General features: G+C 40.3%; 1 protein-coding gene across 2 annotated transcripts in view; it reads right to left on the minus strand.

The window, feature by feature from the left end:
* The window catches only part of LOC124769376 (ATP-binding cassette sub-family C member 5-like), a 298,192-nt gene that overhangs the window by 173,038 nt on the left and 99,667 nt on the right, over positions 1 to 25,487 (minus strand). For both annotated transcript variants that reach the window (XM_047249493.1, XM_047250268.1), the window contains one exon: positions 24,045 to 24,192. In XM_047249493.1, coding sequence (XP_047105449.1) covers positions 24,045 to 24,192 — 148 coding nt within the window. The remainder of the gene's footprint in view (positions 1 to 24,044; positions 24,193 to 25,487) is intronic.

Genomic DNA, 25,487 nt, shown 5'->3' on the forward strand with positions numbered 1-25,487 from the left:
ATCTCACTGTGCACTAAAAAATGGTCACCAAAAATGTAACACTGATTTTCAATTTTTCATTTTTGAGGTACATGACTAACAGCAATATTTATAAATATAATAGAAAGTACATAATTTAATACAGTTGTATCTGATATTAATATGGAATAATAATCTAGGACAATCAAACATAACGCAGGAGGATCTTTATACCACGTTTAAGATTTGTATGTGCGAAGTAAGTTTGTGACGGGTAGGAAAGATAACCTGTGGTTCAAAAGCCATATTAGAATGTTGCTATGAAAACAAGGAGCACTTTCTCACAGAAATAAATGAAACCAAAACCTTCTTTGTAAACAAAGGCTGAAAGATACCAAATAGTGTGTACAGAGAGAGACACACAAGAAGCATTCAAGGACAGCAAAAGTATAAATCTGTTTGCCTATCTGAAGAATAATCATGCAAAGTTTTGGCATTATTTAGAATCAGTACATGAACCAAAGTCATCCATACAGTTGCTCAGTTTTCACAATGCAGCCAAAAAGGACACACACAAGGTCAAAATACTGAATTCTACCTTCCGAAATTATACCACTAAGGAGAATAATTGTTATGAGCATACTCAGAATGTTATAAAGCAGTTACTGCTGACAGTATACATAAAGTATCTGGTAGAAGTTTTATGAGTCTCTTCACAGATGATGCTGTTGTATATAGGGAAATAGCAACAGCAGTAAATGGTAACCAAATGCAGGAAAACCTACAGTTGATTGAGATTTGGTGCAAGAAATAACACCTGACTTCAGCCTAAACAAATGTAACATACTGTGCATACACAGGTTAAAGGACTCACTGTTTGATTACACATTTGGTTGCCAATAATTAGAAACAGTCACTGCTGTTACATATCTATGAGTCCACATCCACTGGGATTGAAAATGTATGTAGGCAGGTGTCCGAGAAATTCTTTCAGAAAATCCTACATAAATTTAATTTACCTACAAAGGAAGTAGCTTATAAAACCTGTAAACAAGTGATTCTTGAGTACTCAATATCAGTTGGTACCCTTACCTGATTCTATTAATAGGGGAAATAAAAAGGACAAAGAGCACAGCATTGCAGCAAGAGTTCGTATAGCAAATATACTAGAGTCATGGAGGTCATCATAAAGCTCTTGTGACAAACTCAACAACAGTGGTGATATGCTCAATGGAGAGGTATGGAACATACTCCAAAGCTCATTCAATAAATAATACACTACAATTTTTTTTCTCAGAACCCCTTCATCCTCAAGAGTCAGAATTTGGTGACAATTTCAATCATTATTTCTTTTACATGTACCATTTTACTAGCCTGCCTCCATAACATTCTATGGACTTAACGCCAGCATTGTGTAAGAGCATGTATTCCCTATTGGTAGTAACACTTGTCCTGTCCTCGTAGCCATGTTTTCACAGCATGAATTATGCACTCATCAGAGGGAGCTCCCTTGAATTTCTTCTTTTTTGTGATTGTGGATGGTGCCGCTCCAGTGACCACCTTTCAGTTACTGGCACAAAGTGATGCACCAAGGCTTCATCTTCTGTCACCTGTCACAATCTGTGACAGCAAAAAATTCTCAGCTGATCTCAAACTACTTTAACGGTTCAGGTGAAATGACTCTTCTTTGAATCTTGTGGTCTGCTGTGAGCATTTGTGGAATCCATCCTGAGCACACTTCTGCTATATCAAAGAGTGTCTATCATTGCACATGCACTTCCAATGCTCGCTCGTAGCTGTAGAGCCAACTTTCAAGTTGTGATGTGCCATTCTGCTCAGTAATGACATCTGCACAATTCACAATTTCACAAACTGTGGCTGTCACAGAACATCCTGAAATGATCAAGGAGCTCAGTCGCTGCACTTCCAGATGCTTCAGCTTTTTTCTTTTTACCCATTGCCCAACACTACTCTTATCATCTGGATCATTACCATACACTGCATACAAAGTTTATGGATTACACCATGAATTTTATGAACCAAAGGTTACTCTGACTGAAAAAGGTTCACACAGTACACGTGTAGATGCAGAATTATGAAATCATGGACTTCTTTAACAAGCATTAAACCATGAATTTTCTGAAGCAAAGGTTACTTTGACTGAAACAGGGGAGAAATAACAAGAGAAGAGAAGATATAGGGGCAAAGTAAAGGGAATGACAGATCCAACATCAAGCTGTAGATGCATGAAAGAAATTGACTGTCATGTAGCACTCATAATACCATCACTGATGTGCATGATACTACAAAAATCCTGCTGCCTCTCTTAACTCCATTAATGAAGAGACAGATATGATCCAATGGTTGAAAATTGAAGGACGTGGATAATTTTGGGTACTATGAAGAACAGTATTATTATTATTATTATTATTATTATTGTTGTTGTTGTTGTTGTTGTCGTCGTCGCCGTCGTCGTCACAAACAGCACGACTTATTTTCTAAAGCATAACTCATTGCAAACACTTCAAAATGTGCACAATTAATAAAGATTCTGCATGCCACTATGCGACATTGATATTTTCAAACTGGAAGTCTCTAATGAATAATGTGGCATGAATAATCATCTAACAAACATATTAGCAACTTTAAGAGAATTGTGTCGGCCCACTCAAATTCTCAACCCAGCTGTGGCTCCCAACTGTTACACAGTGCCTGCACTAAACAACAACAGAAACAACAACAATCAGACTTTATTCAAAACATTGTCAGCAGGCAGCAATTATTTTGAAATTCTGCATCGGTGAAACAAAAGGCACTGCAACATAGTCACTGCAAAAAGCAATTTAATTAGTTGACTCTCAAATGTTATAAGTAATAGCAAGTATCTCTGTATGTGACAATATAGGATCCTCACACACTGAGCACTAAGGAGCATCTCTCTGAGATGATGTGAGTACTTAGTAAAGCAGAAAAATATCGAAACTAAATGTTTCCATTAAAGAAGATTGCAGAAAACACTTTACCTGTTTATCATACAGCTAATGAGATGTTTACTTATTTACTACATTAACAAATCTTCTCTCACAAACTTAACCACCAATATACCAATTTAAAAAGTTATCATCTAGCTTGCAAGAGGTCAACTGTCAGTGTGGCAGTCAGAACAACAAACTAACACGTTGTACTGTATATATTTCTGAATATTCAACATGAAGGTGGCTCTTGATAGGTATAGTGAGCAGCTGCATTGCATTCTGTTGCTATTATTTATAATTTCTGGGAACGAACTGCAGAGTAGGACGTGTTAGATAACCATGTAGTCCGCCTCCTTAGCTCAGTGGCCAGCATGTCTGGCTACTACACAGAGGACCCAGGTTTGATTCCTGGTACTACCAGCAGAGTTTTGCTTGGTGAAAGGACTGGAATGGGATGCACTAACCCTCTTTTTTAAGGGGCAGATCGAGGAGTTACTTGGTTGAGAAATGGCACCTCCAAGGTCAAGAAAGCCAACAACAATCAGGAGAATGGTGTGCTGATCCCATGACAGCATCCGAATTATGCCACTGGCAGAGTACGGCAGTAGATGGTTAGGCCCAACTGCCCTGTCTGGGCCAGAATACAGAGCTTTGTTTTTATTCTTTAAATGGCCACCTGCATACTGGGTATAGATATCTTGTCTAAAAAGGGTACTCTATTTTAAATCAATAATGCATTCAATTCACACAGTTAGTTCTTTTCAGGTGCTCTTAGAAAACAGATCTATGCTTTTTAATGAATCCAGTAGCCTACCTGACAATATCAAAATTTGTGGCTGGTTTTGGAAAAGAAATTTGATGCACACTGCTCCCTTAACCACTGACGGTCAAATCAAGTATAATATGCTAACTTTTTCTTGACAGATGCAGATGTGTGGAGCTCCAACTATGACTGTTACTCTGATATATCAGGGAGGGGGGGAAGTATCAATATATCGGAGGAAACAATATTGACATATCTGCCTATAAAAATATTGGCTGCACATAGTAAATACGCTGTCTATTTTAGAGCTGTATATTTAAGTATTGCCCCCCCCACCCATGAACCATAGACCTCGCCATTGGTGGGGAGGCTTGCGTGCCTCAGCGATACAGATAGCCGTACCGTAGCTGCAACCACAACGGAGGGGTATCTGTTGAGAGGCCAGACAAACGTGTGGTTTCTGAAGAGGGGCAGCAGCCTTTTCAGTAATTGCAAGGGCAACAGTCTGGATGATTGACTGATCTTGCCTTGTAACACTAACCAAAACAGCCTTGCTGTGCTGGTACTGCGAATGGTTGAAAGCAAGGGGAAACTACAGCCGTAATTTTTCCCGAGGGCATGTAGCTTTACTGTATGGTTAAATGATGATGGCGTGCTCTTGGGTAAAATATTCTGGAGGTAAAATAGTCCCCCAATCGGATCTCCGGGCGGGGACTACTCAAGAGGATGTCGTTATCAGGAGAAAGAAAACTGGCGTTCTACGGATCGGAGCGTGGAATGTCAGATCCCTTAATCGGGCAGGTAGGTTAGAAAGTTTAAAAAGGGAAAGGGATAGGTTAAAGTTAGATATAGTGGGAATTAGCAAAGTTCAGTGGCAGGAGGAACAAGACTTCTGGTCAGGTGACTACAGGGTTATAAACACAAAATAAAATAGGGGTAACGCAGGAGTAGGTTTAATAATGAATAGGAAAATAGGAATGTGGGTAAGCTACTACAAACAGCATAGTGAACGCATTATTGTGGCAAAGATAGATACGAAGCCCACACCTACTACAGTAGTACAAGTTTATATGCCAACTAGCTCTGCAGATGACAAAGAAATTGAAGTGTATGATGAAATAAAAGAATTTATTCAGATAGTGAAGGGTGCTGAAAATTTAATAGTCATGGGTGACTGGAATTTGAGAGTAGGAAAAGAGAGAGAAGGAAACGTGGTAGGTGAATATGGATTGGGGGTAAGAAATGAAAGAGGAAGCCGCCTGGTAGAATTTTGCACAGAGCACAACTCAATCATAGCTAACACTTGGTTCAAGAATCATAAAAGAAGGCTGTATACATGGAAGAGGTATGGAGATACTGACAGGTTTCAGATAGATTATATAATGGTAAGACAGAGATTTAGGAACCAGGTTTTAAATTGTAAGACATTTCCAGGGGCAGATGTGGACTCTGACCACAATCTATTGGTTATGATCTGTAGATTAAAACTGAAGAAACTGCAAAAAGGTGGGAATTTAAGGAGATGGGACCTGGATAAACTGACTAAACCAGAGATTGCACAGAGTTTCAGGGAGAGCATAAGGGAACAATTGACAGGAATGGGGGAAAGAAATACAGTAGAAGAAGATTGGGTAGCTCTCAGAGATGAAGTAGTGAAGGCGCAGAGGATCAAGTAGGTAAAAAGATGAGGGCTAGTAGAAATCCTTGGGTAACAGAAGAAATATGGAATTTAATTGATGAAATGAGAAAATATAAAAATGCAGTAAATGAATCAGGCAAAAAGGAATACAAACATCTCAAAAATGAGATCGACAGGAAATGCAAAATGGCTAAGCAGGGATGGCTAGAGGACAAATGTAGGGATGTAGAGGCTTATCTCACTAGGGGTTAAGATAGATACTGCCTACAGGAAAATTAAAGATACCTTTGGAGAAAAGAGAACCACTTGCATGAATATCAAGAGCTCAGATGGAAACCCAGTTCTAAGCAAAGAAGGGAAAGCAGAAAGGTGGAAGGAGTATATGGAGGGTCTATACAAGGGTGGTGTACTTGAGAACAATATTATGGAAATGGAAGAAGATGTAGAAGAAGATGAAATGGGAGATACAATACTGCGTGAAGAGTTTGACAGAGCACTGAAAGACCTGAGTCGAAACAAGGCCCCCGTAGTAGACAACATTCCATTAGAATTACTGACGGCCTTGGGAGAGCCAGTCCTGACAAAACTCTACCATCTGGTGAGAAAGATGTATGAAACAGGCGAAATTCCCTCAGACTTCAAGAAGAATATAATAATTCCAATTCCAAAGAAAGCAGGTGTTGACAGATGTGAAAATTACCGAACTATAAGTTTAATAAGCCACAGCTGCAAAATACTGACGCGAATTCTTTACATACCGATGGAAAAACTAGTAGAAGACGACCTCGGAGAAGATCAGTTTGGATTCAGTAGAAATATTGGAACATGTGAGGCAATAGTGACCCTACGACTTATCTTAGAAGCTAGAATAAGGAAGGGCAAACCTACGTTTCTAGCATTTGTAGACTTAGAGAAAGCTTTTGACAATGTTGACTGGAATACTCTCTTTCAAATTCTAAAGGTGGCAGGGGTAAAATACAGGGAGCGAAAGGCTATTTACAATTTGTACAGAAAGCAGATGGCAGTTATAAGAGTCGATGGACATGAAAGGGAAGCAGTGGTTGGGAAGGGAGTGAGACAGGGTTGTAGCCTCTCCCCGATGTTGTTCAATCTGTATATTGAGCAAGCAGAGAAGGAAACAAAAGAAAAATTCAGAGTAGGTATTAAAATCCATAGGGAAGAAATAAAAACTTTGAGGTTCACCAATGACATTGTAATTCTGTCAGAGACAGCAAAGGACATGGAAGAACAGTTGAACGGAATGGACAGTGTCTTGAAAGGAGAATATAAGATGAACATCAGCAAAAGCAAAACGAGGATAATGGAATGTGGTCAAATTAAATCGGGTGATGCTGAGGGAATTAGATTAGGAAATGAGACACTTAAAGTAGTAAGAGAGTTTTGCTATTTGGGGAGCAAAATAACTGACGATGGTCGAAGTAGAGAGGATATAAAATGTAGACTGGCAATGGCAAGGAAAGCATTTCTGAAGAAGAGACATTTGTTAACATTGAGTATAGAATTAAGTGTCAGGAAGTCATTTCTGAAAGTATTTGTATGGAGTGTAGCCATGTATGGAAGTGAAAAATAGTTTGGACAAGAAGAGAATAGAGGCTTTTGAAATGTGGTACTACAGAAGAATGCTGAAGATTAGATGGGTAGATCACATAACTAATGAGGAAGTACTGAATAGGATTGGGGAGAAGAGAAGTTTGTGGCACAACTTGACTAGAAGAAGGGATCGGTTGGTAGGACATGTTCTGAGGCATCAAGGGATCACCAATTTAGTATTGGAGGGCAGCGTGGAGGGTAAAAATCGTAGAGGGAGACCAAGAGATGAATACACTAAGCAGATTCAGAAGGATGTAGGTTGCGGTAGGTACTGGGAGATGAAGAAGCTTGCACAGGATAGAGTAGCATGGAGAGCTGCATCAAACCAGTCTCAGGACTGAAGACCACAACAACAACAACATTTAAGTATTGATTTATTATTAGACAGTCTGTAAACCAACAAGCTAGCAGCCTGCCTATCATCCTTAGAGCAAGAATTGAAAGGAAAATGATGCAAATTGAGGTCTGGTGATAACCATTTTGCTACCAATGGTAACTGCATGTAAGTGGCACAACTGAAGGTGTATGATGGGTCCACTGTTTGGCTTCTACCAGTTTTTCGATTCTTCTGTAAAAATGTGTGTATTTTTTTTACTGTACTTAATGAACTGATAGACTTTCTTTGGAATTGGAATTATTATATTGTTCTCAAAGTCAGAGGGTATTTTGCCTGTCTCATACATTTGCTCACCAGTGAAAGAATTTTGTCACGGCTGGTTCCCCCAACGCTATCAGTAGTTCTAACAGAACGCTGTCTCCTCCCAGGTCTTGTTTCGCTTAAGGTCTTTCAGTGCTCTGCCAAATTCTTCATGCAGTATCATATCTCCCATCTCATCTTCGTCTATGTCCTCTTCCATTTCCATAATACTGCCCTCAAGTACATCCCTCGTGTATACACCCTCTAAAATACTCCTTCCCCCTTTCTGATTTCCCTTCTTAGCTTAAGACTGGTTTTCCATCTGAGCTCTTGATATTCATACAGGCAGTTCTCTTTCCTCTAAAGGTCTCTTTAATTTTCCTGTAGGTGGCATCCATCTTCCCCCTAGTGATATATGCATCTAAATCCTTAGATTTGTCCTGTAGCCATTCGTGCTTAGCCATTTTGCATATCCTGTCAATCTCATTTTTTGAATGTTCATATTTTCTTTCTCTTGCTTTATTTACTGCAATTTTGTTTTTCTCCTTTCATCAATTAAATTCAATAGCTCTTGTGTTACCCAGGGATTTCTACTAGCCCTCATCTTTTTACCAACTTTAGTCTCTTTCAAAGCTCCCCAATTCTTCTTCTACTGTATTCCTTTCCCCTGTTCTTGTCAACTGACCCCAATGCTCAATCCAAAACCCTCTTCAACCTCTTGTTCTTTCAATTTATTCGGGTTCCATCTCCTTGAATTCCGGCATTTTTGCAGTTTGTTCAGTTTTAATCTACAATTTATGTCCAATAAATTGTGGTCAGCGTCCACATCTGCCCCTGGAAATGTCTTACAATTTAATAACTGGTTCCTAAATCTCTGACCTACCATTATATCATCAGTACGAAATCTTCCATTGTCTCCAGGTCTCTTCCACATATACAACTCTCTTTCATGATTTTTAAACAAAGTATTAGCTGTGATTAAATTATGCTCTGTGCAACAGTCCATGAGGTGGATCCCTCTTTCATTCCTTTCTCTCAGTCCATATTCAACTACTATTTTTCCTTCTCCTCCTCTGCCTTTTCCTACTATCGAATTCCAGTCACCCATGACCACCAAATTTTCATGTCCCTTAATTATCTGGGTAATTTCTTTTATCTCATCAGACATTTTTGCAATCTCTTCATCATATGCAGAGCTAGTTAACATATAGACTTGTACTACAGTGGTGGTTGTGTGTTTCGTGTCTACCTTGGCTACAATGATGCATTCACTATGCTGTTCACAGTATATTATTTTATCCAGTATCAAACGTATTCCTGCATTATCATTATTTGATTTTGTATTTATAACCCCGTATTCACCTGGCCCACTGTCCTGTTCCTCCTGTCAACGAACTTCACTAACTCCCACTACATCTAGCTTTAATCCTTAATCTATGCATTTCCCTTTTTTAAATTATTAATGGAAAATCTCATATAAACATGTGAAACAAATACTAACAAAGAGATAGAGGGGCTGGCCAGTACTTAGCTCAGTACAGCCGATAGATAACACAAAACAGAACAGAAAATTTATATCCACTTTCCCTTCTTCCCTTTTCCCCCCTCTCTCCTCCCTGATGAAGGAACAAAGTTCCGAAAGCTAGGAATGTAAATTTTCTGTTCTGTTTTGTGTTATCTATCGGCTGTACTGAGCTGAGGTAAGTACTGGCATTTCCCTTTTTTAAATTTTCTAACCTACCTACCCGATTAAGGAGTCGGGCATTCGACGCTCCGATCTGTAGAATGCCAGTTTTGTTCCTCCTGATAATGTACTTCTCATTAATGTGTGTTCACTGTATATTCATGTCATTTACATGCTTCTTAACACTGTTTGAGCATATGCACTCAGTCATCTGTACAAAAGGCATTTGTGCAAGCACCTACAACTAATATACACTCCTGACATACAAGCTCATCACATTTCATTCTTTCCTTTTTTACATAAATAAAGAAGTGTATAAATGAATAAATAAATAAATAAATAAGATCTTGCAAGATTCCTATATTCAAGAAAGCTTCAATCTACCAGACATTTTAGGACTTTTTCTCATACTACAGAATACAACATACCTAATCTTCAACCAACATTCTCTAAGCAAATAAATGGACTGTTTCAAAGGTATCATATTCAGTAAGTAATAAATGGTGTGCACTACAACATTATATGTCTGAAACTACAAAGTTATGAAAAATGGTCCTCGGGATGTTTCTAGTGCTGTCTCACACAACAATTCAATTACTCTTTTACATTTGATTCTATAATTTACAGGCAAGTAGTCAAAATAACAATAGCCCAGTGAAAATTAAGCAAGTTGAATATTTGTTACATAGCACAGTGAAACCCCTGTTTTATGTTTTTGGTGGATTCCACACTTAAAAACCACAAAGTTGAGGAAAATGCAGAATCAAGGAAAACGTTAAAACCCCCACAATACAAGCAAAACATATTTAATTGACATATATGATTAAAAATTGTAATCCCCACCAGTACGTTGTATAACATCCGAATAAGTGAAGCAAATTATAAGCGGCATTCAAATGAAACCCAGTCACTAGTATAAAGTAACGGTAACGATTTTATGTAGTTAAAAATAGTACACATACTCAAAAATAGTCGCCAAAACTGTTGGCACATTTATCTCACTGTGACACTAGCGAGTCGATTCCATCCTTGAAGAAGCTAGTAGGCTGCTGTCGGTTTCAGGCCAGGATCCAGTCACACATTTCATCATCTGTTGCAAATTGATGTCTGCGAATAGCTTGTTTTAGAGGCCCAAACACGTGGAAATCACACGGTGAAAGGTGCAGACTGTACTGTGAATGTTCCAGCATTGCCCACCGAAACTGCTGCAATGTCGTCTTCACTGCGTTGACCTTGTGTGGGCAGGCATTATCATGCAGGCGGATAATGCCACTGGACAACATGCCTCGGCGTTTCAACGTGATGGCTCGTCTAAGGTTCTGTAAAGTGGCTTGATAATGCTGGCATTGATGGTGTTTCTCTGTTACAAGAGCTCGACAAGCAGTGAGCCCTTGTTGTTGAAAAAGGACATCAAGACCTTACCAGAACTGGTGCGCATGGCCTTTAATTTCTTTGGAGATGGTCAAGTTGCATGTTTCCGCTGCTTGCTCCGACACTTGCTTTCCGGTACAAAACGGTGACACCGTGTTTTGTCACCTGTGGCAATACGCAACAGAAAGCTGTATGCCTCCTCATGATAACATTGCAGATGACTCAAAGACTGTGCCATTTGAATATTGCGCTGTTCGGTGGTCAGTTGGTGGGGAACTCACTGCGCACAGATTTTTCAAAACTTCAAGTGTTTATGCATTATGGTGTGGGCGGTGCTGACGCTAATACCCAGTAACTGATGGATCTCGTCAACGGTGATTCTGCAGTTGTCCAAGGCTAAAGCATTCACTTCCACAACCACTTCTGCTGTGATGACATGATGAGCCTGTTCAGGATGAGCATCGTCTTCCAGTGACTCGTGCTTCTGAAGGAATTGTTTGTGCCATTCCACAACACTTGAACGACTCAGACTGTACTCAGTCGATACATTTCCGGCCTCCAACTCCCTCCGCCACCAAAAATCGAATCACTCCTCGCTATTCCTGCTTACTTGCCTGCATGTTCGGTAGTGGACGAAGACTTGTGTGACCACCCTTCTCTTCAGTGTGAAACCACACTGGCTCTATACAACACCAAAAGGTGTGCATGTGTCAGTCTCTCTACCAATAGATGTCGTTACCATACCCACACTTACGTGGTGCTACCTTACGTGTACGGCAAAGGTAGACACTGACCAGGTTTTATTTGAATGAACATCATAAATGTACAATACAATGTTTATATAATAATTAGTGGTAATGAATTTCATCAGTTGTTAATAAGTCACAAATGTGTAACAGCAAGTAAAAACTCCTCAAAAAATTGAAATTGTTGTCTGTGTACAAGGTAATCGAGCTATTTTCCGATATGCCACGACCACGTATTGTATATCAAAACACGCATTTTTGAGACATCTTTCCTTTACGTTCACCCGGAAAAAATAAAAAATTGATGAACATGGTGAATTAAACCATGAACTGAAGTATGGTGAATGGTGTTGGAATCTAATATGTGGGGTTGTGTATTTTTCTTCTGTAGCCAATGGCAGTTTAATTGGATCGAGTAGACATCAAGCTACGAACACACTAATCTTGAGACATGTTTTTGAAACATGTTTATGGCTATTTTATGTGGACATCATTTTGAAACATCTTTCAAAACATGGAAACTCAGTGTCCGTACAGATCAAAGGAAACAATGTTTCAGCCAGCTACCACATGTCACTACTAAATGGTGCAATCATATGTTTGTATGCTGTATTGTGTTATCTGTCATATTGAGTTGTTACATGTTTTGTTTTCTCTTGCTGTATTAAGTTTTTCAAAAAATTATTGCAGTATGCGAGGCAGCAGATCGTCGAGCTGTTATCGTTGTACCATGCTGACAGCTGCTTGTGGAATATATGAAGTAAGCAGTACAAGAACAGCAATAAAAGAAAATGCTCTGCAGAAAACTGCTGCTATATTTGGTAGAATACTGAGAAAGACTGTAGAAAAGATAGTAAGGTCATTTGTCGTAGCTTGCTTCAAAATGTGAAATAATCTGCTGGTCCATAGGCTGGAGTAATTGAGTGGTGTTAGGAGGCAGAAACTGGATCTTGATGAACTGAAATTCTCCAAGGATGTGGTCTTGTAGACCTGGAAAATGGGCAGGAGCATTGTCCATAACAAGCAAGGCATTGAAGGGCAGATTCATTTTGAAGCAAATAGTTTTTCACCAAAGGACCAAACACTTCACCGATGCAATCACAAGAAGATCATGCATCACCCAAGCCTCGTTGTTGGACCTCCACATCACATTTAAGCTCTTCTTCAGTATTTTACACTTCTTGAAGGTTCATAGAGTTTTTGAATGATAAACAAGCAGCAGTTTAATTTTCAAACTGCTGCTTGCATTGGCACAGAACAGCAGTGCGAGGCAGCCTTTCATTGGCTTTTGACCGAACAATGCATTTCCTCTGCTGTTATAAAGGTACACTTCAGCATCTTTTTCCAGAAAAGACCCATCTCTTGCGGCAGATGATCCTCAGAACCCGTAAGAAACTTGAAGTTGCTGATGAAGTTTCTATTGTTTATTATGTGAACTGTGTATTAAGGGAGATGCTCATTAAATGAGGTTCCACTGTAGTAGGTTTACAACCAATTACTTAATTCTTTGATAAACGCAACCTTATTCTGTAAAACTACGAAACACTGACAGATGCTTTAGGCCTTTGGGTCAAAAGACACACTAAATAAATAAAAAAAGGATGAACGACGGCACTGTCTTTCATTTTGTTTGCACAAACCTTCCTGTTTTAACACTCTGCCGTCCGGCGACACCACAAAATGTCATGAGCGAAATAGTGGTCAACGGCCAGCGACACCACAGTGGTGTCGCGTACATGGTATTGCTCAGTGGCCGGGGACACCACAGTGGTGTCGACAGCACAGTATCGCGCAGCAGTTGGCGACAGCACTTTGGTAGCTTTCGCATTCTGTTGGTGTTTTGTTTAGGTAACAGTAAGTTACACACTTCAACAAATTTTTTGTTTTGATAAGTACTTGTGCCCTTTCATCATGGCAGACGAAAGAGGTGATACGATTATTTACAATGAATGCGCAGAGCAAAACTTGGAGGTTTCCACTACATTGCATATGACTCCTCATGATCCAAAAGACAATGCAATTAAACAAATATATGAAACAAACAAATTCTGTAATTATTTACTTATGTATATCTTCGAAATTTCAAGAAAGTAGGGGAACATGGTTGAGAACTTATGAGAACTAATGATGAGATTAGTAAAACTTATCAATTTATAATCTCCCGATAATGTCAAGAATGGCCAGCGACAAGCCAAGTAATCTGAATTAGTGCTGCTGGTGCCAAGCGAATAAATTTGTACAAGACATGTGGGCAGCAAAGTGCTAATAATGCAGCAGCGCATACTACAGTTTCCTCATCTCTAGACATGACATGGCTGACAATATGAATACAGTACAACAAATAGCAGTGCAGGTAATGTGAATATACTGAGAAATGTTAGCTGCCTGTGCGAACAGAAGCAGGGACCAGAAAGAAACTCGGAAACAGATGCAAAACACTGTAGAAAATAATGTTTCCAATAGGAACATGTTTCCAATGGCAGTGTGTATACGGCTTAACACTACTTTTTGCAGCGATGATAGTGGGCTTTAGACTATTGACTTTCGCGAGTTCTTGTAAACGACCCCTGTGTAAACTGTTTGCATTTCACTGATTCATTTCTTTCGTAGTGGGTGACATACGGTTCATCCACGGTAAGTTGACAATTGAGGCAGCTGCTATTGGGAACAGCTGTGCCCCTGCATTAAGGCTCCGAGAGGAGAGAAGGGACGAGGGGAAGACAACATTGACTGCTTGCAGCAGTGCTGGCACCACTGCCCACATTTTGTGCTGATCATGAAATCGGACGCGTCACTCGTGGAAGTACTGTCCGCCTACGTGACACTTCCATGGTATGGGAAATCACCTAATTTGTTGATGTATTCATGCTGGAGAGTTTTACCTACAACTTACGTAGTATTTATTTATCACAAATAATGAAAAATGAAAGTAAAGAATGCACAACTTACAACACTATGAATCGAATGTCAAAAAACAATTTTTGAAATCTGATTGCTCTTTGCATTTATTAAATACAGCACAACAGTGATGTTAACTCAGAATGACGTTCACTAAAGACTAAAGATCACTGCCATTTGTGTTCAAGATCACCTTCATCATCATCACCGTCATCATCATAGCCTGAGTGTGTCATACTGATGATAACATAATCTATGACCATTTCCACTATTCCAGCTCGTGTCCAATACTCTTGCTCCAGCTGCTGCACATTCCTGCAGTAACCTTGCCAGTCCTGTGCAGTAACTGAAAGAAACGCAGCATTAATAAGATCTTTCCTTTGACATGTCACTATGAGGTGATTCAGGAATTCCCACTTAATTCCTGGAACCAGTCGACGCAGCTGCATATCCATAGAAGAGGATTGGCTAAACGTTTCAAGTAAGTCAACTGTAAGAGATGTGTGAATTTCGCAATCCAGTTTTGCAGCGCTTCTCTTGTCGCCGAAACCATTAGAACATGTCACCAGTGAAATTGTTCTCCCTGAAATAGTGTTTTATTTTGACCCATGCCAGTTGTATCGGATTTAGATTGATCACTATAGGGCGGTAACCGGACTATTTTGTGGCCTCTGCTCTCAGCGATTTTATGAACAAACACACACTTTCACGTCTGGTCTGTTTTCTTCTATTTTAGGAATAGTTAAGCCTTCCTCATTGAGTTGTTCCAGTTTATTTGCTTGTCTCGCAACCACTCTAACAATGTAATCCTGAAATCATATTTATCAGGCATTCTGTCGAACTTCCTGCTGTGATATGGCGCGTCGTCCATACAATCACAAAATTGGGTGGAATATAGGAACCAACATAACTGCTAACACCTCCTCCCCCTCCATCGATGTCCTGTAGTTTTGTCAACTTCAAGAAATTCACAAGTTAGTGAAAACAGTTCTTGCATGAAACTTCCTGACAAACTAAAACTGTGTGCCACACCGGGTTCCCAGGTTCAATTCACTGTCTGGCACACAGTTTTAATTTATCACGAAGTTTGAAAATGACATACGCTCTGATGTAGGGTGATAATTCATTCTAGCTTTTTGTATCTTGCTGCACATACTTGCCAGATTTGTCATTTTGTGGAAGTTTTTCTTAAACTTACAGAAGCTGTGTGTGTTCAGTACCAATGCAAAAAGGTCAGTGTCAAAAACGAAAATGGCACAAAGAAAGATGGGCCGACAGAAATGTACCACTGGAACCCCCCAATACATGTAGTTGGCACCTCTACTCAGGGAATTGCGAAACGACTTTACTAACCTTCTCTCTCTCTCTCTCTCTCTCTCTCTCTCTCTCTCTCTCTCTCTCTCTCTCTCTCTCTCTCTTTTACCAGAAGGGAAAGGAAAATGGCAGTACAGAAGTCTTTAAACATTAATGCTTTACATTTTTGATAATAGTAGTAAATACTGCTTGCAAATATCTAAGAGTAATTAAAAGGCAGTCTCTCAGTGAGATACCACACCAAATTTTTGTTTCCTGTTATCGAATATTTGGTTATACAACATTAGAGGAGGAAAGTTGCTATTCACCATATAGCGGAGATGTTGAGTCGCAATAGGCACAACAAAAAGATTTAACACAATTTTTGTTGTGGCTATCACGACTCAGCATTTCTGTTACATGGCGAGTACCAACTTTCCTTCTGTAATATTGTTGCATTCCATCCTGGATTTTCCATTGTTTGATTATACAATATTGTCAAGTAGAAGAAGGTGTAATTAGATGAATGACGAACACTAATTTCACTTAACAAAGATTTATTCAGCACTTGCACATACAGTCCAGATGAATTTTGAACTCACGACCCTCCATGCAACAGTTTAGTATCATAATCACTACACCACAGAGCTACTCAGCTTCTTCTGTGACATTGCTCCCTCCTTAAGAGAACAGCATCTCGGTGTTATGCCTTCCTAGTCCGGGAACGAGACATCGGTCCCGCATACTCCAACTCCTGACGACTGATTTTCACCCTAGTGGTGATCTCCTTAGAACTTCTTTTGCCGCTACGCTCTTCGTCACCTTTCCGCTTGTTGCCTATCACTGGAGCTTCGAATTTACCCTGGGTTGCAGGATACTTATAGGGCTTCAATCGAAAGACGTGGACCATATCTCTGATCTTTCGTCGTCTTGTGTCAGAGTCGAAATCTTCAACTTCATGTACGTAACATCAGACACGTGTCTTAGAGCCTTATAAGGTCCAAAGTAGTGCCTGATGAGCTTCTCAGAGAGACCAACATTTTGAACAGGAGTGAAGATCCAGACGAGGTCACCAGGCTGGTAGGTGACTAGTGTCATACCTTCGGCGATAGTTTTCTTGAGCCTGTAGCATATGAAGTCTAGCTAACTGCCAAGCTTCTTCAGCTCTGGTTAACACCTGGCTAATGTAGTCGCCGTCCACATCATGAGGATGTAACGGGAGCACTGTTTCCATCATCATACTCACCTCACGCCCACGCACCAGGAAAAATGGCATAAATCCTGTGGTGTCTTGTTTGGTGGTGTTGTAGGCAAACGTCACGCAAGGTAGCACCTCATCCTAGTTGCTCAGCTTGACACTAACAAACTTTGATAGCATGTCGGCCAAGGTCTTATTAAGGCATTCAGTAAGCCCGTTAGCTTGCGGATGGTAGGCAGCAGTCATGTGATCAGTAATGTTGCACCGACGGTTTATCTCTGTCACAAGGCACGATTGAAAAACTTTCCCTCGAGCCGGAATTAATGACCTCGGGGCACCATGCTTTAATACCATGTCTTCCACGATGAATTTGGCTACCTCTGATGCTTCTGTTGTTTTCACGGCTTTTGTAATGGCATAGTGTGTCAGATAATGAGTGCAAACAATAATCCACCTATTGCCACTAGCAGACGTTGGAAAACGTCCGAGGTGGTCAATCCCAACACGCTGGAAGGGCATTTTGGCTGGTGGAAATGGTGTGAGTTGGCCAGGTGGTTTCTGAGGAGCTGGCTTTCTCCTCTGGCACTCTCAACAGTGCAACACATAGTGACGGACACTTCTAAATAAATCTGGTCAGAAAAATCTGTATTGTATGTCTTAATAAATACTAGATGTCCGACCTCAGATGTGTCATGGAATTTCTGTAGAACATCTAAACCCATGTGTTCAGGAATCACTGGTAGCCACCTACTTCCAATCAGATCAAAGTTTTGCTTGCAAAGTAATCCATTAACTACCTTAAATTGTCCTTTCACATCCTCTGACCGATTTAAGGCAAGCATAATTTGAGATATCTTGGCGTCCTCCTCCTCCTCAGCAGAGAGATCCTGGAGTACCGTGAGACAGTCACCATCTTCATCAAAGTCTCGATCGTATTGCACAGGGTTTCTTGAGAGACAGTCGGCATCTTGGTGCTTTCTTCCACTTTTGTATACTATGGTAATGTCATACTCTCGAAGACGTAGTACCCACCTGGCGAGTCGTCCTGTTGGATCCTTAAGATCTGTCAACCAACAAAGTGAATGATGGTCTGTAACAACTGTGAATGGCCTTCCGTAGAGATACTGTCGAAATCTACACATGGCCCGGATCACAGCAAGACATTCTCTTTCTGTAGTTGAGTAGTTTCTCTTGATTTTGTAAGTGTCCTAGAAGCATAGGCTATAACCTTCTCTTTTCCATCTGAAATGTGCACCAGAACAGCACCGATCCCATACCCACTGGCATCTGTGTGTAGTTCTGTAGGTGCTCTCTCATCATACAGACCAAGTACAGGGTCAGTCGACAGAGCCTTTCACAGCACATCGAAAGAATCTTGTTGAGCACCACCCCAGATACATTTAGCATCAGCTTTTAACAAGTCTTGGAGTGGCCTGGCTTTGATACGTAAGTCTTTGATAAAACAACGGTAATAAGAACATAATCTGAGGAAGCATTTCACATCTCTAATACTTTTAGGATCTCACCTTTTCTGTATCTGGCTGCACACCTTCATGAGACACACGGTGACCAAGTATTTTGATTTCTTTTGCTCCAAAGAGACTTTCTTGGATTAAGTTTCAGTCTGCCTTGTTGGGGACACTTAAGAATGGCCCTCAGTCTTTTTAAACGTTCATCAAATAACTCTGAGAACACTATAATGTCATCTAAATAACAAAGACACATTGTCCACTTCAGGTGCCTTAGAAGATTATCCATCAACCATTCAAAAGGTGCCGGTGCATTACACAAACCAAACGTCATTAACTTAACTCTTACAGGCCCTCAGGGGTGATGAACGCACTTTTCTCAAGATCAACCTCATCTACTTCGATTTGCCATTATCCCGAGTACATGTCCATGGTTGAGAAAAACTTAGCCCCTTTCAGACAATCTAATGTACCGTCAATTCGTGGAAGAGGGTAAACATCCCTCTTAGGTATCTTATTTAGCTTTCTGTAAGTAACACAAAAGTGCCAACTGCCATCCTTCTTCCTGGCGAGGACCACTGGTGACGACCATGGGCTCAGCAAAGGTTGAATGATGTCATTCTGTATCTTTTTCTCTACCTCGTCGCGAATTATTCGACGTTCCGTTGCTGACACATGGTATGCTCTCTGGCTTATTGGTCTCCAGTGCTAATCTGGTGCTTCACTGTCGATTTGTCTAATTTGCTCTTCACCTGTGTATTGAAGCATTCAGAGAACTCTTGAAGAATGGCAAATAGCTTCTTCTGTTGTTCCTTAGTGAGATCTGGTGATAGTCGAGCTAGATCTTGTCTCGTAGTGGTAGTGCTGATTTTGCCCACAGACTCGGCATGGGAGGTTTCTATGACACTCAGAAGTTCTTCAATTAATGGCTTAGTGTTTGCCATGCACATGCATCTAGGAAGGATCTGCGGTTCTCGGTGACAGTTATCTATCCACAATTCACCGAATCCGTTCTTAAACGAGACGACAGAGGCTGGGATGACCAAGTTGTTCTTCAGTGGTTTGCTTCTCTTACATTCCACTACAAGATGATTGGGTTGATGCATGGCATGACACTGACATTTACCTTTCCAGCACTGACTGCAGGAATGATCACTTCATCCAGCACACATAGTCTTCACACACTCAAATGCGCATCTTCCTGTCCACAGTATCTCATCTCGTCTAGCATAATCTTCGAGCGACCACTATCTATAATTGCCTGAGAAGCTTTCAAAAAGTCCCATCTGACAATGATGTCATGACTACACTCTTGTAAGACAATGAATTCTAAGGGCTGTGTATGGCCACTTACACCCACACGAATGGTACATCTTCCTGTAGGTTTTACATATTTCCCATCAGCCACCTTCAGCAGAGATGTTTTGCTGTCGACAAATACGGCTTTCTGCAACTGGCAATGGTACTTCTCCAAAATGACTGAATATGATGCTCTAGAGTCCACAAGAGCTTGGGCTGGTCAGTCATCCATGAGGATATCGATGTAGTTTCCTATACTTTTTGTAGTGATCGATGGCGGAGGATTTTTCTGCTCAGCAGCCTCACCTCCAAGGAAGCTTGCACCCTTTAGTTCTCCAGGTTGCGGTGGCTAGGTGATCGGCTGGAGCTTATAAACGGTGATGGAGACCTTGATCGGCGAGTTGGGGAGCATCCTCTCCAGCAGCTAGCTTGCGGCGATGTTGACCTACATCGTCCTGCAACCACATCTTCTTGTTCATCTTCGTCGTCCCAGAGTTGGCGTCAGCTAAGATCGGTCTGCTGTCTTCCGGCATGGGCATCATCAAATATCCACCACCTTTCTCGACAACAGCGCACCACAAGTCCTGGTCAAGTGCACCACATGTCCCAGTCGTCCACAGTGGAAACATACTGGTTGGTCATTATGGGTCATCCAGACATTGGTCTTCCTTGGTGCCCAAACAGGTTCCTCATGCGGCATTGTAGGAACGTAATTCCACCTGGGTCTTGACTTTTTCACTGTTTTAAAGGGAAATTAAGGACGACAGATTGGGTTCAATGTCTGTTCCACTTCCTCCATTATGATCTTTTGAAGCGTCTCTGTTTTTTGCTCGCCGTGCAATCCAAGTGACTTCTGAACTTCCTTTCTCACTATCTGATGAAGAACACTAGTGAAATCAGTTGCTTCCTCCATCACAGACATCGATAAGATGTTTGGAAGCCGTTCAAACTTCTTGCGTGTATTTTTTTTGCATTGTCTCGATATACTGGCACCATTTTATGAAGTCATCTACTGTCGAAACCTCCTTCAGGAGTAGGGCTTGACACATTTCCTCCGCAACACCCTTCATGAGATGTGCAACCTTATCTTCCTCCTCCGTTCTAGGATCCACTATTTTACACAGCTCCAACACGTTCTGAATGTAGGATGCTGTAGTTTCTCCTGGACACTGTGCCCTGCACTTTAATTTATCTTCAGCCTTGCACTTCTGTCATTGTGTGTCGCCGAAATAGTTGCGCAGTTCCGCCTGGAATGCTTCCCAGTTTAAGAACTTCTCATCGTTGTTCTCATACTAATGCTTGGCAGTGCCCTCCAAGTACAAAAATACACTAGCTAAACACACGGTGTCATCCCATTTGTTAAATTTTGCTATATGCTCTTATAGCTGCAGCCACTTGTTTGGATCTTGGCCATCGTCACCGAAGAACCTGGAAGGATGTCTCATGTGGTGGCACACAATTGCTGTCATCGTAACGTTCTCTTCTTCTTCTGTCTCTGATGGATTGCAATCTGTTGCATATGGCTCGAACTCGGGTTTCTTGTTTATAGCATTTAGCCTCTTATGCTTAACAGTACTCATTACATGCTGGAAGTAGTGCCTTATGCAACTGATTATCATTTTAGCATAATTTTATTTTATTGTACGCCAGTACAGCCATAAAAATTGTAAGCAGGTCCGTGGGCTTCCCATCATTATAGGACTAATATAAGTAAGATTCCATAATAGTGGATTCCAGTAGAAGATTCAGTTTTCGTTTGTACGGACATGCCTACCTATGAGATAACACGTGTAGAAGCACATTTTGCCTCCTGATTTGAGCGAGAACAGAACTACCTTTGTGATGTACGCGCCATGACCTGACTTTCTCATAGGCCTCAGAAGCAGTAAACTTGAGTAAGATTTTGTTCTAATGTAAACACCTCAACAAGTGCTTACAGAAGTTATGTGCCAGTAAACACAAGCCTTTCATAATACTTCACATATATGGGCAGCTTGATGCTGGCAGCACTCTGAGACAAATGAATACCTTTCAAATGGTGCCGATTTTCTCTGCTTCTGGCAGCACAAGCCCAATCATCAAGTTATCGTGGCCAAACAGTATGTGCGCAGTATGTCGTTTCAAAGTAACAGTTCAGAGAAAGTACCGTATCACAAATACATCACACTTACCTTTAAACATCAAAGCATCAACGGTGTAAAGCTTCAAGAGATTTTATGATAACTAACGCACAATACAAACTTCAGATGAATAAGGTGTAGCGTGATGGATAACGTCATGGTTAGTTGAGTTAGAGGGTACAGATTTGTAACTCACTGCATGCCAACATTTTTTTCAACTTAGCATTGTTATCACATTCGTTATGATTGTAATACAATATGTTCTGTAATATTCAATGTTGTTAAGTTTTTCTGTCTGTTTAGAGAACAAAAGATGAAATAAATAGTAGCCTGTTTATTTCCAAATGTATGGCGATTGCTGAATGTGTGGTTAGGCAGAAACCTAAGAAAATGGCTTACATTCATGCGAATGAAATGAGCAGCAATAAAATTCATGTTGTTCCTTTCACAAATACTTCGCTGCTTATCTCTGAATATGTGGTGGTTTCCGAGTGTGTGGTTAGGCAGGAACCTATGAGGACAGCTTAAATTGCTGCAAGTGAAATGATGAGCAATAACATCCATATTCTGCCTTGTCATAAATATTTCACATGTTGGACAACCACAAACATATTCCTCTAAAGATTTCTTGGTACAACTGAGATTCTCCTGTCACTAAACCATCCTTAAAAATCGATTTTACGCTATAGCAGTCGACAAATCGATTGCCTCGATCCTGGTCGCCTTCACAGTCACGATAACGTCAGTTCCTGCAAAAAGCAGTGTGAAATGTACTCGATCCATCATCACTGGACGGTGAAGCTAAATGTTGCAAGTTGTGTTGGCAATGCCAATCACAGATTAAGTCAGCATTTCCTATCTCACATCTCCCCTCTCCGCAATGGCATAAAATATTCCCTTGACTCCACCCTCACCCACAGTACAAACCATGTATCTTTTGTGCCACTTACAGCTCATTCAGTCACATCAAATGTCAATAGGAAGAAAACAAAATGAAGTCAAGTAAGAACACAGAACTGAGTAAATTTTACTAGGAAGAAACATAGAAACAGGGCATTTTTAGCATTGATCTTGTGGGTTTTTCACAGGGGCTACAAATTTATGTTGTACAACTGTGGAAAACATAAAATCAGAGAATATAAAATTGAAGTTCCGCAATAGTACTGTACAAACACTATTACATACGTAACTGCAGTGTTGCAAACCCCAACTCACTTGTACATAGCAAAACAACTGCATGTGTGACATGAAAACCGTAGATGGTACAGTGAGAAAGATACCAAACAGCAGAGTGGGCCACCTTAGCTGCATGCTGTTGGAAGTTGGTAAAACAAACTGTGGCAACAATTTCTGATCCCAAGTACAGTACCCAGGAAGTTCAGCTGGCAAATGCTATGATACATGCCACTTACAGCTCTTTGCTGTTACCTTCCCTACTAAATAAGACTAACTCAATTACACATATATGGATTACTTTTAAGGTAGCTAATAGAAGGATGATATCGTCCAATACTGTACAGAAAAAAGTTTTATCAAGGTGACGAGCACATATATCATCAGACAAGAAAGGAATTGTTTGTAATAATGTATTAGGGGACAGTTGCTCTTTTGAGCTTGAACCGTATCCTTAGAAACTTTGATCAAAATCAGTCAACTCAGTGGACTGGAATGAAATTTTACTATGTACATTTTCTCATTTTCTTGCGCTTAATCAGAAGGCAAAAAGGGTCTAGCTCCTCTGTAGTCTCACAAAAAAGGCCTTGAAGAAATGTTTCAAGTTGCACAAAACACGAATACAGGCATGTAAGCAATCAAATGGGCCAATTTTGCAGGCATCTACCACTAAATTGGACATTATTGATAAGTATATAAATTTGCCATATCATTTCTTCTGTGGCAGATACTGAGCACAATAGTTTCTGATACAGCATAGAAAAATATCTGCAATAAACTGTTTGTGCCCTGACATTGAGGTGATGTGTTTTGATGCAATTTGGTATACGATAGGGACACAGTGCGTCACAACAAATAATTCCCCTAATGTGCTCAGTCTCATTTCTTTTTTTGTCAAATCTCATTAAAAAGGAGACCATTCTGTCTACTGATGAGTTCCAGTCTACTTTCAACAATGATGTGGGTGGGAAACCTTGAGGTGAATGGACATACACCCATGTTTTTCCACATGAAACTGTGACAGCATAATTCTACTAAAATGCATCACTGATGTTTATGTTTAACCTCCAGGTAATGCTAGCTTAAGATCAAAGACCAGATGATGTTCTTGCCACCCTGAGAACAGTTTGGCAAGAAGAATGGTATTTGGTTACTACTGAACACATAGTCAACTTAATTAGAAGTAGATACTAAACCTAGTTAAGTTTACCTGTATGGAGGCCCATCACATATCCAGCTCCAAAGCAATAATTACGAAGTAATTGGCATGCAAACAACATTGCAACTAAGGATATGCCCCACCAAAGGGGCTGCTTTTTATCCTCCACATATGCTAATATGAACTGCTGAACTACAGCCTGAAAGAAACAATGAGCTTGGAGTTAATAGCTTGAATTCAGAACTTATAGAATTTATTTAACTGCTGCTGCTGCTGCTGCTGCTGCTCCTGCTACTGCTACTACTACAATAATAATAATAATAATAACAATAATAATACTGCAGGGTGATCATAGTTGAACTTTCGTTGCTTGATACGGCCCCATGAAAAATGAGTGATCATACGACAAAGAAATTTTTTTTTTTTTGGAAACATTTGTAAGGACATGCAGAAGATAAATAAGGAATAAACCATCAAAAGAGAGACAATTTAACTTCTACATGAGAGGGTAACATTTCTTAACTGTGTCCCATGTTTACATTGCAGGTTACAAACGTTGCTCAGTGTGATGACAATCTGCATCCACGACAGGCTGGAACCACACTAGAGATTGCTGCATGAAACTACGGTGGACCATGGAATGTGTAACTGTCATGACACAGGTCTTTGACTGCTTTAAGATCACACATTTTGTTCAGCATTCTCAGACATGGGGAAAGTAACAATTAGTGGCGCTATTGGCCATCGCCCTCTGCCACGAGCAATTCCCAAATCGCCAGTTAATTCAAACTTCCGAATCACATTCTTCAACCTAGTGCAGATAGAGAACCTCTCTGAATTCCTTCAGTGCTTTGATACTTGTGAAGAGCAGCAACACTCTAGCTGTTGTTTTGATGAAACAGCTTTACGAGTAAAGTCCTGCGCCCCTTGTCCAGATTGAAGTTGACTGTCTGCAATTGTAATGCACACTGAAACCCCACATCGCCATGCCATTACTGGTGCCCAATGGCAAGTCATGACCCTAGTACTACTAACAATGCAAATCCTGCTGCACAGTCTGAACATCATTCGTATCTTGTTTGGTAGAAATAGGATAAATATTTTTCTGTCTACACTGGCTCAAGTAGTGAAGGTTTAATTATAACCACCCTGTAGTAATAATAATAATAAATTACCAAGAAAGGAAAAAAAAAAAAAACATGGAATCTCCGAATCCAATGCTGCGGGAGTTCCAGTTAGATCAATGTAATTTTAAAGAAATCATGAATGTGAAAGTAGCCAGAAAAAGGGAATTTGATTCTGATCATCACCTGACTAAAATTAAACTGAAACTTCTCTCAATAAAAACCAAGAGAGACAGCAAAAATTAATTAAATATAATACAGACAGAAAAAATAAATAAATATTCAGGTAGTCAAGGGAGACGAAAATTTAATAGTCATGGGTGACTGGAATTCGAGAGTAGGAAAAGAGAGAGAAGGAAACATAGTGGGT

Source organism: Schistocerca piceifrons, chromosome 1 (genome assembly GCF_021461385.2).
Source record: "Schistocerca piceifrons isolate TAMUIC-IGC-003096 chromosome 1, iqSchPice1.1, whole genome shotgun sequence".
NCBI classification, from domain to species: Eukaryota; Metazoa; Arthropoda; class Insecta; order Orthoptera; family Acrididae; genus Schistocerca; species Schistocerca piceifrons.